Genomic DNA, 19,153 nt, shown 5'->3' on the forward strand with positions numbered 1-19,153 from the left:
CTTAGATGGAATAGGGTCTAACATACATGTTGTTGGTTTAGATTATTAAACACGTTTATACAATTCTTCCTCTCCTATAGTAGAGAATGAGTGGAATTGTTCCTCAGGGGATCTATAGCACACTATCTGATGTGATACTGTAGCTGACGGCTGCATGGTTACAATTTTATCTCTAATAGTATCGATCTTGGAAGTAAAGTAGTTCATAAAGTCATTACTGCTGTGCTGTTGGGAAATGTCAACAGCTGTTGATGCTTTATTGTTCGTTAATTTAGCAACTGTATTGAATAAATACCTGGGGTTATGATTGTTTTCTTCTAAAAGAGACGAAAAGTAATCAGATCTAGCAGTTTTTAATGCTTTTCTGTAGGATAGGGTACTTTCCCACCATGCAATACGAAATACCTCTAGTTTTGTTTTCTTCCAGCTGCTCTCAATTTTCCAGGCTGCTCTCTATAGGGCGCAAGTGTGCTCATTATACCATGGTGTTAGACTGTTTTCCTTATTCTTCCTTAAACATAAAGGAGCAACCATATCTAAAACGCTAGAAAAGAGAGAGTCCATAATTTCTGTTACATCATCAAGTTTTTCTGAGCTGTTGGATATGTTGAGGAATTTAGATAAATCAGGAAGATTATTTACAAAGCAGTCTTTTGTGGTAGAAGTGATGGTTCTACCATACTTGAAACAAGGAGTAGAATTTACAGCTTTAGCTATATGGAGTTTACACAAGACTAGATAATGATCTGAGATATCATCGCTTTGCTGCAGAATTTCAAAACCATTTACATCAATTCCATGTGACAGTATTAAATCTAGAGTATGATTTCGATAATGAGTAGGACCTGACATGTGTTGTCTAACCCCAATAGAGTTCAGAATGTCTATGAATCCTGATGCATCTATTTGTTATCAACATGGATATTAAAATCACCAACAATTAAGACTTTATCTGCAGCCAGCACTAACTCTGATAGAAAATCAGCAAATTATTTTAAAAAGTCTGTATGGGGCCCTGGTGGCCTGTATACAGTACCCAGTACAAACATCACAGGGGATTTATTATTAACACTTGTTTCTCTGGAAAATGTTATATGAAGCACCATTATTTCAAACGAGTTATACTTAAAGCCTGCCCTCTGAGAAATACTGAATATATTGCTATAAATATATTTGTGGGGCAGTCATGGCCTAATGGTTAGAGAGTCGTGTTTGTTCACTATCACTGCTGTGTGTGTGCGCACTTGGATGGGTTAAATGCAGAGCACAAATTCCAAGTATGGGATGCCACATCTCACGTCCTTTCCTTTCCTAAATTGTAGCAACGTCCGTTACCTTTTGGACGTGGCTGATGTTTATAACAGTAATCTTGGGGGGTAGACTCGTTTAAAATAATGTAATCATCTGGTTTTAGCCAGGTTTCTGTAAAACAGAGCATATCTAGGTTATAATTAGTGATCATATCATTTACAAAAAGTGCTTTCGTAGAAAGGGACCTGCTATTCAATAAGCCAAGCTTTATAATTAGTTTCTCAGAATTATATACAATTTTTATTTGTTGAACATCAATTAAATTGTTCATCTTTAATGGTTTAGACATTTTTTGTATTTTCTAGTTCGGGGAACAGACACAGTCTCTACTGTATAGTATGATAGCTAGGTGAAATAGTCTCTATGTGCTGAGAATTAACTGTGAGACTTCTGTGACTTGAGGCGGCTAGCAGACTCTAAGACTATGTGCCATATGTGCAGTCGTGGCCTAATGGTTAGAGAGTCGGACTTGTAATCTGAAGGTTGCGGGGTTTGAGTCTTAGGTTCGGCAGGGATTGTCGTGGGGGGAGTGAATGTACAGCACTCTCTTCCACCTTCAATACCATGACTGAGGTGAGACCCTTGAGCAAGGCACTGATGCCCCAACTGCTCACCGGGTACTGCAGCACTGGCTGCCCACTGCTCCGGGTGTGTGTTCACAGCTATGTGTGTGCACTTGGTTGGGTTAAATGCAGAGCACAGATTCTGAGTATGGGTCACCATACTTGGCCACATGTCACTTCACTTTCACTTTATTTCTAGAGAGAAGAGCGGCATCACCCCTGAAGGGATGAAGACCATCTTTTTTCAACAGGTCAGGTCTTCCCCAAAAACTCGTCCAATTGTCTATGAAACCTGTTATTCTGCGGGCACCACTTAGACATCCAGCCATTGAGTGACAACAGTCTGCTATGTATCTCGTCACCACGGTAAGCAGGGAGGGAACCAGAGCATATTACAGTGTCTGACATCATACCTGCAAGTTCACACACCTCTTTAATATTATTTTTAGTGATCTCCGACTGGCGAAGTCGAACATCATTAGTGCCGACATGAATAACAATCTTAGTGAATTTACATTTAGCATTAGCCAGCACTTTTAAATTTGCCAAGATGTCAGGTGCTCTGGTTCCCGGTAAATACTATATATACATACAAACATATATATATAAACTGTATGTGAACAAATTAAAACTACTCTTTTCAGTTTTTTACATTTTTTATTCGATTTTAATTCTGCTTCAAATTCCAATTTGGCATACAGTTTTGTTTGATAACTCAGGAAGTGAATTGCAATACATTCATTTATTTCTGAATGGCACACAGCCCTGAAGGACACAAGACTAGTTTTCTTGTAAAACTGCTTGTCGTGTTTATAGCCTGGAGTTCTGCAGTGTTACAAGGAAAGGAATGAGAGTGTATTGAGAGTGTAGTCTTAAAGTTTAAAGATTTGGAAATAGTTCAGTTATATAAGGAGAAAATCTCATCAGGACAATAATTTTAATCTGCAGAGACAATTATAAGTCATTTAGGTTGATTTCTTTGAAATGTGTAAATAACCCTGCCAAAAAAAAAATTCATAATATAGGAAACTGGAAACGTTGAAGCCACTCAGAAGAACAGTTTAAGTTGCATACAAGAATGAAAAGTTGAGATTTATGATATTAGAGCCTACTGTATATAGTATGAGAATCCTCAGGTCTGAGAAAAGTTACATAATGAGGTTGCACATAAAGGGCAACATCATTATGTAAAGATCTTCACTCTACAGGTCACTGCTGTATGCTATACACTACACTATATCTACAGGCCATGAGTCTGCATCATAATGATGCCAAATTCTCCTCATGTAATCTGAGAATATGAGACAGTGTTGAAAAACATAACAGAGGTTTTTTTTTTTCCTTGGGTCTAGTACATACTAACATAATGGCATGATCTAGTTGACTTTGTGCTGTTGGAATGTGTCCTTTAAAGCATTTCCTTCACTTTATTGCCTATTGCTTTTAAAATATAACCTATTTCTTATCAGTCAAGCTATCTGAGTTAATGTGTGAGTGTTTATGTAATAGGAAACAAACCCCATTAAGCATTCGTTACCTTCTGATGTAGCCACAGAAGTCTCACCTTGGAACTTACTGGAAGGAAAAGACTATTGTTTCGGATTGCTATACAACAGTATATTACAGTATTTAAGAATGTTTTGTGGTATTTTTAGGGTGTCAATAGGATACAAATTATTTAATTTTTAAATCATTAAAGCAAAAAATCCCATTGATTTTGAAATGAGAACTGATGTGTTAGATAAGCTATTATCTAACATTAAATGAATAATAAAAGCAGAAAGTTTTTATTTAATTATTGAGAAATAAGATTTTGTTAATAATTACAAACCAACGTTTGGTGCCAAAGCTAGACCGAGGAGGTCTGTAATACATGAAGAAAGCTGTAAGCAGTCCATTCATCTCAGTGGCAGTTTCTCTGTGTAAGATGTGTGTTATGTACAATGTATGTGATCTTGCCCTCAGTTCTGGACACACTTGCTTATGAGCCATGCCACCTAAGGCATATAGGTGAGTATGACTAATCAATGAACAGGAAATTATGTCATAGCGATTCTGACTGGCTAATGGTACCATGAGAATCCAAAGTCCCAAGCCTTTTAACTGCAACTGTCATGAGTAATGCCATCAAAGGCTGCAGACAAAAAATATATATTATTTTGTCAGAATACACTTTCAGTGAATTATTTTAAATGGCACTGGTGAAAATCATCCACAGAAGGTGTAGTTATAGCTTTGGCCTTCACCAGTAGGGGCTAAAAGGGGCGCTCGAGTCCGCCTGTGTTTATTTTTGTAAAATCATCCACACAAGCAAAGTTGGTTGATAACATAACTGCAATAAAGTAATAGCCTAGTTAAAAATACGTGTTTACATAGGATATATAATGTATTTTATATTATTTAGGCACTTATAGGCTTGGCAGAATTTTCTCATGTTCTCAATTCAGCATGCCATGGGAAAGTCTAATTTACCATTTTATTATCAATATTGTTTATTTCTAACTCCAACAGTTCATCAGGCTCTTAATGATTTAATCTATGCCATCTCTTGGATTATCTGAGTGCCAGGCTTTTTCATCACTGTTTTACACATGGCTCTAGATTCTGACTTGTACTTGCTCTTATGAAAATGTAGTTCTTACCAGCATTTGTTATAATAAGGCTAGCCTATTATTCATTACCAGGCCAATAATGACTTTTTTTTAATTAATATATATAGCATTTGTTATGGAAAAACTGTCTGCACATTTAGAAACAATAGCACAACAAGCCACAGCTGTAATATAAATCTATAGGGAAAATCTATTCCTTTAACTGATTTCAACAAAATGTGCCACAATAAAACGTGATACATTTAGTAAAGGTGGTCATGAGTAGTTAAAAAAGTTTAATATATGTTAGTGCTGGTGCAAGATTATGTTTTCTCCTCTTTTTAGTTTATGTGCCTTTTTTAGATAATGTTCGACTTTCTCCATAGCATTTTAAAGTGGCAATTTCTCAATAGAATTCAAATAGATCGCACGTTTACTACCATTTATTAATGTTTAAAAAAAGGACCTCAGATGTGAGTATCTTCAAGATTACATTACTGCTCTAACACAACACTTTCAACACTAACAATTTCAGTTTCTTCTATAGGAATTGACCTCTTTTCTGCTTAGTGGTCGCTTCTTTCACTTCCACTTGATTTGTGTATATAGTGCATATTTAAGGTAACAATCCAATACATAATATCATATTATTAATCATATTATTAATTATTAAATCTGTAGTCAATAAATGGGAGGGGTAAATGATAAAAGCACTGATGTTCATTTAGGCTACTGAAGTGGTATTACAAATTACTGCAAAATAATAATAATAATGGCTATAATAATATCCTCAACAAACAAAAAAGAGATTGATAAAGTTTGATTAATATGTACATACAGTACCGGTCACATTGCTATTTTTAATGTTTTTGAAAAAAGTCTCTTCTGCTCATCAAGCCTGCATTATTTGATCAAAAAACCCGGGGGGGGATGGGGGGGGCAGTAATATTGAGCAAGGATGTGTTAAATTGATAAAAAGTGATAGTAAAGACTTATATTGTGATAAAAGATTTCTATTTTTTTTTATTTTTCAAAAAACTTTTTAATCATCAAAAAAATCCTGAAAAAAGTATCACAGGTTATAAAAGAAATATTAAGCAGCACAACTGTTTCTTACAAAGCAGCATATTAGAATGATTTCTGAAGGATCATGTGACACTGAAGACTGGAGTAATGATGCTGAAAATACAGCTTTGCATCACACAGAAATAGATTATATTTTAAAGTAAATTAAAATAGAAAACCGTTACTTTAAATTGTAATAATATTTCACAATATTACAGTTTTTTCTGTATTTTTGATCAAAGAAATTCAGGCTGATGAGCATGATAGACTAATAGAATAGAAGTAATAATATACAATAGAAGTACAAATATGGAATCATATTTGTTTCAAGTCCTTTTCATTGGGGGTAGGGGGCCTCCAACATGAATTTTGACTAGGGCCTCCAAATGTCTAGAACCGGTCCTGCCTACGCACTATAGGCTTTCCACTAATTATGGGAGTAACATCCATTAAACTGTAAACAAACAGCCAAAGGTTTGCTGTATGAACGCAGTAATAAGCATTTTCAAAAAATTAAGTGACATTAATCTACTCACCTTTACACTAAAAGTGTAAAAGCATCAACAAATCACTTATAACATACTATGAATAAAGCTCGATTCTATCGGCAGCAATATCACAGACATGGTAAATATCATTGTAGTAATATATTACGTAACCATTTCATTTGAAAGCATCTGTGTGAAAACAAAGAGACGTGAGGATTTGTTGAGAAAAAAAGAGATTCTTAATGAATTATTCATGGGATATAGAAGGACAGCAAACAAATGCACAGTATATATATTGTCTTTTTTTATATATTGTCACAGCCGAGAACAAAGGAAAGAAGAAAAATAAAATGCGCACAATGCAAGTTGTTCTGGGACTTGATATGAAAAAAGCCCACAGAAGATGGTTTTGCCTGATATTTCCCTGTTATTTTTCCTCCAGACCCATTTCTATTTCCAAATGTCAGGCATGCAAAACACATTCTGAACTATGAGTGTAATAAGCCATTAACTTAATAAGAACCCCCTCCCAGAAGGACAGTCTCCCGGAAAGGATGGGTTATAAAGGAAACAACTCTCAAGTAAACAACGTAAATGATTGTGCTGCTTTTCTTGGCATCAGCATATAAATCTCCTCAAATGACCTGGGCTGCGTTTCCCAAAGCATCGTAAGCATAAGTAGATCATGTGAACTATGTGCATCAGTGGTATTTATGATCTACACCAGATCTGTTAAATCCAGTTCTACCAAACCGACTTCACCAGATTGATCAGAAATGTGAAAGTCTGTGGTTTGATGTCCTTTTCATCTCACAATTCAGATCTATCTATCTATTAAACTTCAAGCTTTTACAAGTACTTCAAGCGTTCAGGCTAAGCTTTCTGAAGCTAACATAAAGTTAGCTTTTGATCTCGTTTTAAATTGTTGCACTCGCAGCTGTCATATAGTTTCATTTAAATAGAGGCTGTTTGTAGAAATGCAGAATTGCACATTTAACTTTGGAACTCCCCCTTTTTCCTCAGAGTTCTGAGTTTACATCCAGCAATTGTGTTAAGCTTCCATATTTTGACATTCAAAACAGTTTCTGTTACAACGACTTAGATTTATTTTTTTTTTTTTTAAGGGGTCATATGATGCGATTTCAGTTTTTCCTTTCTCTTTGGAGTGTTACAAGCTCTTGGTGCATAAAGAAGATCTGTAAAGTTGCAAAGACTAAAGTCTCAAATCCAAAGAGATGTTCTTTATAAGGGTTAAGAGTCATCCACGCCTACCTAAAACGGCTCATTCTAACACGCCCCCACATGTCTACATCACTATGTGTTAATATTAGCATAATGCACCCAAATGTGCACGCAAAGAAAGAAGGCGTGGTTTCAGTAACCGCAGTTAGCGTTGAAGCAGCATGTCAGGGAGACGCTGTGTGTTTCAGTGCGAAAGCAAAAGCACTTTATTTGGCCTTCCGGAAGTAGATGCAATTAGGAATCATTGGTTAAGATTTATTTACAACAGAACAGCACAACCCAGATGTTCGAATTTGTGCAACGCATTTCATGGACCACAGTTTTTTTTAACCTAGAAGAGTACAAGGCTGTGTGTTCACAAAGGCTATTTATAAAATAAAAATAAAAAAGGGTCAATTCCGACTTTGCTATGACAATCTGGCGCTTCTGAATCAGCGACTGTAAGTATGTTTTGTTATTAGTTTAAGTATGCTTGTGGTGTTCGGCCAATCACAATGCACTGGGTCAGCTGGCCAATCAGAGCAGACTGCGCTTGTCGGAAGGAGGGACTTTGTTGAAAACGACGTGTTTGAGAGAGGCGGGGCATAGAGGACCTACAATAATGTACAATATTTCTAGCACTCAGTTATAAAAAGTCTTCACCCAAAAATGAACATTCTGTCATTTACTCACCAAACCTGTTTGACTTTATTTCAAAAAGATATTTTGAAGAATGTTGGGAACAACATTGGACCCCATTGACTTCCATTGTATGAATGAAAAGATACTGAGACATTTCTCAAAATACCTTTCTCAGAAAAGTAAGGAAGTCATGCAGGTTTGGAATGAGAGCGATAAATGTTGACCATTTTCATTTTAATGTGCAAACATTATTTTGATTATTTTGAGCTCTGTTAACATAATAATGTTGATTTGTTTATGCTACAAATTAAAATGAATAGGACATTTGGAAAAAGAAATCTTTAGCATCATATGCATCATATGACCCATTTAAGGTCTTAAGGTCAGGTTGTGGTTGACTTGTTGCATGCTGCTCTACTCAATAACAAATTGATGTGGAAATGTCAGTTATTTCCTACCTGTGCTTTTAGTATTACAGACGTACAACATAACTGAACTTTAAACACTAAAACGCTTTTAAACGTGCTCAAAAACACAGATTTGAAGAACATTTAATTACGTGACTAAAGTAGTATTTTCATGTAAAACATGCTCCAATAAACTTTTGTACAGTGTACTCAATACATTTGAACAGCTATAACTAAAATGTGTTTATAATTAGGAAGTGTGTAACCACATGCCTTGAAGAGTAATATCAGAAATAGTTTTTCCAGTGTGAAACGATGGTTACGCCCTCTGGGTTCATCTGTAAGCCCTTGATAAGCAGACAGTAGCTTCACACGTGGGCTTCAGCTCACACATACTCTGTGAACTCATTCGAAGCGTCTTCCTGTTCACATTTACTTCAGAAATCAGCCCTCAGCAAAGGTAATGTCGCTCTCTATATAACTCTGTATAACAAACTGTCAAATTATTAGAAATCAATGTGATTTAAGAAATACTTGTCATAATTTGAAGATTATTTGACTGGAAAATTTTTAGATTTTCCAGTAAGAACATCATAACATGGTTACTTGGTTTTGCACGTTTTGCTCAAATTATATCAATTTCAGAAACACTGAAATAAAAAACATAGTTTTAAACTAGTCATATGTAATGATGCATTTCTAGCTGCACCTGTCTATCAACAATGCATTATAATGATGTATATTTAAGACTGCAAACTGAACTGAAACTATGAAATGTATAAGATCTGACCGCGCTGAAGGTGAACTGTCTCTAGATCTGAAGCACAATGACATCTCAGGTCTCAAAGACGGTTCTGCGACTGGAGGCTGAAGACGTCCAGACACTGAAAGATGGAATTAATTTGAAGAAACACCCAGAGGACGGCAAATGTTACATCATTTACAAAGGCAAAGACAAAATGCGAGCATGTAGGAACCAGTGCAAACACCAGGGAGGACTCTTCATTGAAGACATAGAAGACAGCAGGTGGGTGAACAAGGGAACACTGATAATAAAATATGCCTTCAATGTGAAAAATGCTGCCTTAAATAAAAATTGAAGGTAGCAACTGAACGTACGTTTTTAAGTTGAAAAACAGAAGGTGGAATTTTTTTTAAAGTGCAGAAATCATTCTAATATGCTGATTTGCTGCTCAAGAAATATTTTTATGTTGCTTTTTTATGTTGACATTTATAATGTTACAAAACATATCTATTTCAAATAAATGATGTTCATTTAAACTTTATTTTCTACAAAAATATTGGGCAGCACAACTGTTTTCAACACTGATAATAATCAGAAATGTTTCTTGAGCAGCAAATCAGCATATTAGACTGATTTCTGAAGATCATGTGACACTGAAGACTGGAGCAATGATGCTGAAAATTCAGTTTTGATCACAGAAATAAATGACATTTTACAATATATTCACACAGGAAAAAGCTATTTTGAATTGTAAAAATATTTAACATTATTACTAATATAATATTTGAAAATTCATATTTGATCAAAGGAATAATTTACATTTTTACAGTATACTCACATAGAAAACAGTTGTTTTAAATTATAATGATATTTGACAATATTACTGCATTTTTAATCAAATAAATGAAGCCTTGGTGAGCAGACGAGACTTCTTTCAAAAACATTAAAAAATCTAACTCAATCTAAATTCAACACTGTAGAAATATATGGTAACACTTTACAATAAGGTTCCATTAATGTATTAACTAACATGAACAATACATTTATTACAGTATTTATTAATCTTTTTTTATGTTATTTAATGAAAATACAGTCGTTCATTGTTAATTCACAGTGCATTACCTAATGTTAACAAGCACAACTTTTGATTTTAATAATGCATTAGTAAATGTTGAGATTAATAAATGCTGTAGAAGTATTGTTCATGTTAACTAAAGTAGTTAACTAATGAAACTTACTGTAAAGTGTTACCAAATATGTATTACGAATCATTAAATATGTGTGTTTGTGTAACAGAACAGTGCGCTGCACCAAACACTACTGGAAACTTAACGTGGCCACTATGGAGTACGTCAACCCTCCAGACAGCTTCACGCAAGACGAACTCGGTAATGTCACTGTTATTTAACACGAGTGCAGTGAAAACAGTTTCATACACTCTTGTTATTTATTGGCATCGATGGTTCTATAAAGAACCTTTAACATCCATTGAACCTTTCCATTGCATTTGTTCTTTACACTAAGAAACATTCACTGAAAGGTTCTTTGGGGAAACAAAAATGGTTTTGGAACCTTTATTTTAATGACATTTGAAGTCATTTTAATTGCAGCTAATATATGAATAATATGTTGATGTATATTAATTGTATAGCTGTTGGAAGCGATCGCTGTGTTATTGTCTTACTGTGTAGAGGTAGTGCTGTCAGATACTGACGGTAGTTTAGAGCTGCTGGAGTTGAATCCTCCGGACCCCTGGACCGCAGAGCCTCGAGAAGCACAAGAGCTACACGCCGGAGAGATTACGGTATGATCCACCCTGACTGAACACCCAAATGAGATCTCATTAACATCTCAATCATTGCTCTTACACAGCAAACGAAGCTTCAAATGATTTACATTTATTCATTTGGCAGATGCTTTTATCCAATGTAAGATGGCAATAAACACGAGAAGTGCCCATTATACAAGGTTTCAGTCTTCGTTTAAAACAGTATAACAAGAGAATAGAAAAAGTGAAGGCATAGAATTTTCTTTTCTTTTTATGAGGAGGCCGTACGGAAGAGATGAGGCTTCTGGAAGGGATGCGGATTTGAGCTGCTCTGTCTTCATTTGACTTGTTTTAGTGTAAATATGCACAAAATGTTTGCTGCACAGACCATGTATTTCTGATGTAAACAAACTGCTTGAACAAACCATAAAGCATGTATGTCATTGTTGACTGATTACTTTATGTCTTGTCTCACACATCCACGCCCTTGTGAATACACTGCGCCAATTACCGTAGAATTTTTCCTGTTTAAAGAAAACGACAGAAGCTTGATTTGCAACACTTTAATATTTGACCAAACTGTAATAAAATACCACAGAAAAATCAATATGCAAATTAATACTGTTCCTGGGTCATGAAGGTCTTAAGAAATCCAGCAAGGATGGATGCATTAAACTATCAAAAGTGATATTTATAATGCTATAAAAGATTTATTTTTCCAAATGTCCTATTCATCAAAGGATCCTGTGTGTTTCAGTTGACCTACATCACACACGCATGTATGGAGCTGAAAGCGGGGAACAAACGGATGATGTTCGACCCGTGGCTCACAGGACCAGCGTTTGCGAGGGGCTGGTGGCTCCTTCACGAGCCTCCGTCTGATGCCATGGACAGACTCAGTCAGGCCGATCTCATTTACATCAGCCACATGCATTCAGATCACCTGAGGTTAGTGTCTGATCCATCATATTGTATTGTATTGTATTATGCCACAAAACTGTACATTTAAAAAAAACTTTTTCTATCAGCTACCCGACGTTGCAACGTCTTTCCATGAAGCGTCCAGATATTCCCATTTACGTCGGAGACACTTCACGGCCAGTGTTTTGGTGAGACTGAAATCTAAAGCAGAGTTTGCTACATTAAAACAAACAAATAAGGACGCACAATTAATCAAATTAAAACTGAAATAGTGATATTCAATTGCACTGATGTTATGGCTATAACATTTCTGTAGATATATATAACATACTTAATAATTTAAAGCTAAACAGAGCTGCTCACGTACATGTTCTGTTAAACTAAAACGAGAAAGACATGGTTGGTAGGAAACCAGTTCCAATTTGAAAGTGCAACTTTATAGACATTTTAAAAAAGATATGTACCTGTTGAGAGTGTGTTGACACTCAGTTGGATGGTTGAGCTTCAGAGTTTAGGGTTTTTCCCATCTGTAGCTTAACTGCCAAAGACATCTCATAACTATAATGAGGTGGGTCTGTCAGTTAACAGTGGCGGTTCTAGATGACTGGGGGCCAGACTTTTAAAATTCATTTCAACCTACTTTCAGTTTTATTCATTCAGTTATTTTCACCATGTCATGTATCACTGCAATCTCTACAAGTAAGCTATAACAATTTAAACTCAAATGAAAGTTTCATCATGTTTCATTTGACAAATAATTTTGTATTGTAGTGTCAGGGGAGTCATGCACTTATTATTTTTGTTGTCATGTGAAACAGCAGCCACCTTAGCACTGTATAACTGATATAGGTTGATGTTTTATTTATTTTCTCCTTTTTATTCGAAATATTCCCAAACGTCTTAACTAAATCATGAATAATACCAATATCTCGATTCTCAAATATGTGTAAGTAAATGCATTTTGCAGCTTTATAGATTATGTTAGTTGATCTATAGGCTAATGGGTAAAGTAGCATAATAGTGTAATCTATTAACTACACATAAAACCCCATCTTTTTACTTAAGTACCAGATATGGGTGTCAAGCCATAAAATATTTTTAATAAGACTGACTTTGAATTTAATGTGAATTTAATAAAAACATTGTACGTTACTAATTATAACACTTTCTTTGTACAGAAAGAGAGGAAAGAACATTTACATTATCAAAGACATTATCACTGACTTCAGTCTAGCCAGAGTTTAAATAATCTCAAAAACTCCCATTAAAATCACTCAAGCGGTTTACATTGTGAAATGAATATCTTACTTACATTCGTACGCACATCTGCACTTTGTTGTTTCTGATGAGAAAATTCGCCGGAGAACAGAAATCAGTCAGCGTGCGCACGCGCTGTGTGTGATTAGTTATAATGTGCAGCGCTGTAAAAAAACAAAAAAAACGTGTCTGGCTCATAGACTGTATAAGTGACGTCACCCGTAGGTTTCCAAAGAGCGTTTTTGAAGCTCAAAAGTGGGCGGAGCCAGCCGTCGCCATCTTGGCAGTGCGTCACCGCGCGTCACTCCCGGATAATCGAAAATGGGCAAAGAGGCGGGAGCAGGTTGCTGAAGCCACGCCCACCTAGCTGGTGACAGCAGCGACAATCCACCTGTCACTCAAGTGGCCCCGCCCTTAATTATGCAGAACTTTAAGGCTTAATAGAATTTTACGATTAAGACGTATTAAGAATCTACCATGTAAACAGAGATTTTTGATTACCTTAATCCGGCTAAAGTCATAATCGAAGTAAACCGAAATCGAATTAAGACATGTGGAGTATTCCTATTTTAGTCGCATTACTGAAGTGCCGAATAGACATGTAAACACCTTAATCGCATTATTACCGTCGTGTAGGACTTTTCACCGCATTTTGCGACAGGATACACACACGGCAGTGCTCAACCATTTAACGGCAAATAAAGAGCTTCAACACCGCCGTCGTGTGTATGCACGAACAAATAATTAACTGCACTTGAAGCTTTCATAAAATTTAAAATGAAACACCCAAAACTGTGCATGGCATCATCACGAAGACGATATGTTTATACGTGAAATTCCGGAGGGGACGTCGGATGGCGTCACGTGGGACGTAATGACGTGTGCCATTAATCAAGCTAAAGTATTATACGCTGTAGAATCTACATTTGTTATTGTATTTCTGATGTTATCTATTTTATCAGTGAAGAAATTCATAAAGTCATTACTATTAAACTGTGAGGGAATATTTAGATCGGGTGGCATCTGGTTATTTGTTAATCTAGCCACTGTGCTAAATAAAAACCTTGGATTGTTTTGGTTATTTTCTATGAGTTTGTGGATATGCTCAGCCCTGGCAGCTTTTAGAGCCTGTCTGTAGCTGGACATACTGTTTTTCCACGCAATTCTAAAAACTTCCAAGTTAGTTTTTCTCCAAAAAGGGTTCTTCTGGACAACGCACTCTTAAAAATAAAGTTCTTCATTGGAATCGGTGGTTCTGGGAAGAAACTTTAACATCCACAGAACTTTTCCATTTCCCCCAAAAGCTTCTTTATAGTGAAAAAGGTTATTTAGATTTTTTTTAAATGGTCTTCAAACTGAGAGAGAAAAAAATTTAACTGAAAAGTTATTTAGGAACCAAAAATGGTTCTATATCCTTTTTTTTTAGAGAATGAATATGTGCTCATCTGGCTACAGAAGTCCCTTGAGTCTTTTGCAATAACACTTCCTTAAGTACTGAAACCAAGAAAAACATTCTCCAACCAGGGCTGTGAACTGACCGTTCAGATTAAACCTGGGGAGTTCACATCCCGTTGAGGTCATTTAGATATAGAGTGCACAGTGCACAGCACACCAAAAGTAACCCTATACTCTCAAATCTTTATTAGGATTACATCTGTGGAAATGAGTCCTTTGTACTAATTGCACTGAGACATTTCAAATGACACCAAACATGACTCACATTCACAAAAAACGTGTTTGCATATAAACATTTTGAGTGAACTGAGGAAATAGTGAGAAGTAGGAACAGATGTGAAGGAGAAAGAAGTGAAAGTTGTTTTAGTGGAGTGAGAGAACAGATGCCTGAATGTTAAATCACTGTTTGTATTGACCGTATCTCAGTATTCGAGATTCTTGCAGCCTTACAGAGTCCTTTGAAAATTCCCTTCAGCAGTAGAGTCTTTTGGTGCGTTCAAGTCATGTCGGATAGACACAAACTCGTTATTACGAGTGGGAAACTCTAAATTTTCTTTAAGCCCAGAGTTCCCGAGTCAATGAGAAACATGGCAGAATCGATGGATGCAACGTCTGTAGTTGACGGTAAATTTTTGTTTAAATTGATAATCAGCAGTAGAGTCTTTTGGTGCGTTCAAGTCATGTCGGATAGATCGTATTTATGAGTTGAACGCACATGAACGCCACCACAAACTCGTTATTACGAGTGGGAAACTCTAAATTTTCTTTAAGCCCAGAGTTCCCGAGTCAATGAGAAACATGGCAGAATCGATGGATGCAACGTCTGTAGTTGACGGTAAATTTTTGTTTAAATTGATAGTTTAGTTGTCCTATAAACTTAAATTGGTCATGTGCTTGCTACGCAGCTAGTTAATGAAATCCAAGTAAACAAAATGCTATCATTTTTGCACCTATAAGTGAAAAATCTGCAATATTGCATGTTGCATTTAGCTAACAGCTTTTTTTAATCTCTGTATTTTAGCATTTGTTGATGCTGAAAATCAGTTATACTGGGATCCTGGCCTAAAAAAAACATTAAAAACGCAAAACACACCTGATGCGAATTCTTTGCTCTTCATTTTCTATAAGCAGAGTTAACAGACCCTGTTGTATTTTCTTGTAATTTATTAAAAGAAGGTACACCACCATCTTGTGTCGACTAAACTGACTTGAACGCACCTGACGTCGTAATTACGACTTGTCAACTCGTAAGTACGAACGTCCCAGGAGGACTTGAACGCAGCATTAGTTCTTTGTGTCGGGAAGTTTTAGGAGTAGCGACATGAGACATGTTCATACAAAACGACGAGTTCCAATTTTAAAAAAAGAAACGTAAAAGAGAAACGTACCTGTTGAGAGTTTGCTGATAGTCTGCTGGATGGTTGAGCTCCAGAGTTTAGGGTTCTTTAATCTAGATTTTTCCTGCCTTATTGTTTTTCAAATCTGTAGCTGCCAATAATGAGGTGGCTTTGGCATAAAGACAGAGCGCATTTAGACGGGGCAATCTGACCCTCTCCATTGACTTTGTATTGCGGGAAGCTGCCTCCTTGTTATTTCTGACTTATAGCAAAAAACAGAACAATGTCTAAAAGCTGTTGTGTGACAAGGTCAAGTCACCTTTATTTATATAGCGCTTTTAACAATACAGATTGTGTCAAAGCAACTGTACAGCATTAAATACGAAAACAGTGTGTCAATAATGCAAAATGACAATAGTAAATAATCAATTTTCAGCTAAAGGCAGTTCATCATTGAATTCAGGGATGCCATCATCCAGCTCAGTTCAGTTTAAATAGTGTCTGTGCAATCAAGTCGATGATATCGCTGGAAATGAAGTCTAAATTCACTGGAGGGAAACGTCGGTGACAGGAAACATTCAAAATAAAATGCAGTTTCTCAATATATCTCTCATCCTTTGATAAGGTTAAAAATAATGAATGTTTTCTGTCGCTGATGTTTCCATCCAGTGGGTGTAGACACATTGCGCTCTACTTTGTTTGCTGTACACCATGTCACACAACAGCTTTTAGACATTGTTCTGTTTTTAGCTATAAGTAAGAAATGACTGAGAGGCAGCTTCCCACAATACAAAGTCAAAGTTAAAATTCATATTTGAAATCACCAATGAAATCTCATAAATGTTGTTTCTTTTGCTCAAATAGCGTTAAAAAAAGCCTATTTTTCAGGCTAGACCAGCCAGTGCGCATGCGCAGTCCTGAACGCACGTCTCAGAACACTGACTGTTTCTATAGAAACCGGGACTTATAACGGCAGCTGCAGTGACGCGCTGACTTTACCGATTAGCGATTGGCTCTTTTACTCAGAAGGCGGGGCTTCGTTCTATAGAGCGGCCATATTGAGCGTTGCATTTTTCCCCATTCAAAACTATACGATACGATTTTTTAAATATATGACGACAATCCCAATATAATTTTTTGGTTGTGCAGCCCTATACATAGTTTTAAAATAAAAACAATGAAAATAAAACACTTAACAAGAAAAAATTTACTTGGCATATCATGTGGCCATTTATCGACATCAGAGAACCGTAAACGTACTAATGTTTTGTTAAACTGAAATATTAACTTGAATTGAATTATTAACTTAAAAATTTTAAGTAAATATATTATGTCTAAGGGTTTTGGCTGACAAAAAAGTTTGGGAATCATGTCTGTGTTTTCATTTCGTTGCAGGTATCTTGAAAAAAGTGGAGTGAATTTAACCAACGTCAACGTGGTGCCGTTCGGCGTGTGGCAGAATGTATGTTTTTTTTTCTTTAACTCTTCTTCAGGTGTTATATTTTTCTTCATTTTGGCTTTTCCATCATTTGAAGGTCGATGAGCTCCTGCGATTTATGATTCTGATGGACGGAGTTCATCCTGAGTTGGACACCTGCTTGATCGTGGAGTATAAAGGTATTTTGCTGCTCATTTACACTGATGGGTTGCGTGACATTGTGCAGTTCGGCCTCTGTTCGAGGAAAGCTTAAAAATAAAGAGGTTTAGTTGCATTTTTCTGCCTTTATCTACAACATGTGTTACATGAAGGTGTCAGGACACATTACACGCATACAAAGTCTTCAGCCAAACACCCTGACGAAGGCAAAATAGTCTTCGGGTCTTCAGGCAAAGTTCAAGTGCACAAAAACAGCAACACTTTCAAGGGTGTGAAAGAATTATCTGTTCATTTACAGCCTTATAAATGCAGTTTGAACAGTTTTAATGCCAACAAAACTGCCTTCTGCTACCTTTAACCCTTAAACAGGCGACATATACCACAGCATACATATTCTTTAGTCTCTTGTATGAGGCACGAGGAAGAATTTTTAATTTCAAATTTTCTGTGCTTGTTTTGTCAGTTTGACCTAAAGCCAACATGTACACCCACGAGGCTGCACATTCAGACAATGTAGAAAGCGGGCATTTATTAATCTGACTTTTTCCAGCCAAAAAAAAATGCAATACAACTGTTAGTATTAATTGTGAACATTGTCTTGAGATGTTGAAAATGCAAATTAAGTCATATGTTGTTTTTTATTGCATTTTGAAATATGCGTATCCCCCTGAGATACGTTGCCTGGTTAGGGTATAAAAAAAGGATTATCCTCAATACTGACATTGAATGGTGTCACAAGGTAAACTGTGCCCCCTGTTCTGGTTATTTCATTATTGTGCATTCTGGGGTGGTGAGTGTGTGAGGGGTGGGGTGGGGTGTTTTGAGGGGGTTTGCCGTTCCCTCTTGGTGGTTATGGGGGGTGTAGAAATCACACAAAATACAAGGGGGAGCCCCTTGATAAAAAATCTCTCAGAGGGGGGGGGTGGGGGGTGGATGGGGATTATAAATCGCATCAAGGGGAGCGGATCCCCCTCAGTAGAAATCGCATACCAGGGCAAGAGTCCCTTAGCGAAGAGCCTTATTGGCCCTCCTGGCCCCTTGTACACAGTCCCCTTTCTATTTATTTTGAGTTTAAAAACTGTGCATGTAAAACTGATAATATTACATTTAGCTGACTACATCTTTGCATTTTTAACTAGATTTTTTTTCCCCACACAGCTCATTTTATAATAGAACAGGGGTGTCCAACCCTGCTCCTGGAGGGCTACCATTCTGCAGTGTTTAGCTCCAACCCTGATCAAACACATCTGAAAAATCTAACAAAAGTCTTCAGGATTACATAAAAAAATTATATGGTGTTACATAAATTGCATTATATGATTGTTTAGGGATGGAGCTCAACCGTGCAGGACAGTGGACCTCAAGGGGTGGAACTGCCCACCCCTAAGAATGAAGACGAGACAGTTCAGAAATGTAAAAATACAAGAAATGTCTGTGCCTCAAATTTAGGACACTTAAGACATGTCATACATGCAGCATATTTGTTTGCATCAAATAAATCATAGAATTATTGATTACTTGGGCTGTTTTTTATACCCTAAATGGGCAACGTGAGGCACAACTCCAAAATCCAAAATATATTACAAAAATTCCTTTGAATTTGTTTGACTTAAGTCCAGATGATATAAAAAGTGACATGAAATGATTTTTTTGCTGATCATTTTTCACTCTTGCCTGTTTTAGGGTTAAATGATCAGAAGTTAAATGACGCTTAAAAATAGTCTTATATGCTCACCAAGGCTGCATTTATTTGCTCAAAAATTCAGTATAAAATGTGAAATATTA

General features: G+C 36.3%; 1 protein-coding gene across 3 annotated transcripts in view; it reads left to right on the forward strand.

The window, feature by feature from the left end:
• Positions 1-8,666: 8,666 nt before the first annotated feature.
• LOC107590555 (cytidine monophosphate-N-acetylneuraminic acid hydroxylase-like) overlaps positions 8,667-19,153 on the forward strand; it is a 16,026-nt gene continuing 5,539 nt past the window's right edge. The window contains exons 1-8 of one of the 3 annotated variants that reach the window (XM_016279366.1): positions 8,667-8,748; positions 9,072-9,315; positions 10,330-10,421; positions 10,725-10,837; positions 11,559-11,749; positions 11,830-11,910; positions 17,167-17,233; positions 17,307-17,388. In XM_016279366.1, the coding sequence (XP_016134852.1) occupies positions 9,116-9,315; positions 10,330-10,421; positions 10,725-10,837; positions 11,559-11,749; positions 11,830-11,910; positions 17,167-17,233; positions 17,307-17,388 (826 nt within the window). In that variant the 5' untranslated portion in view covers positions 8,667-8,748; positions 9,072-9,115. The remainder of the gene's footprint in view (positions 8,749-9,071; positions 9,316-10,329; positions 10,422-10,724; positions 10,838-11,558; positions 11,750-11,829; positions 11,911-17,166; positions 17,234-17,306; positions 17,389-19,153) is intronic. The other 2 variants (XM_016279365.1, XM_016279367.1) reach the window with 2 other exon arrangements.

The sequence above is a fragment of the Sinocyclocheilus grahami genome, unplaced genomic scaffold (assembly GCF_001515645.1).
Source record: "Sinocyclocheilus grahami isolate Dianchi unplaced genomic scaffold, SAMN03320097.WGS_v1.1 scaffold129.1, whole genome shotgun sequence".
Lineage (NCBI taxonomy): Eukaryota > Metazoa > Chordata > Actinopteri > Cypriniformes > Cyprinidae > Sinocyclocheilus > Sinocyclocheilus grahami.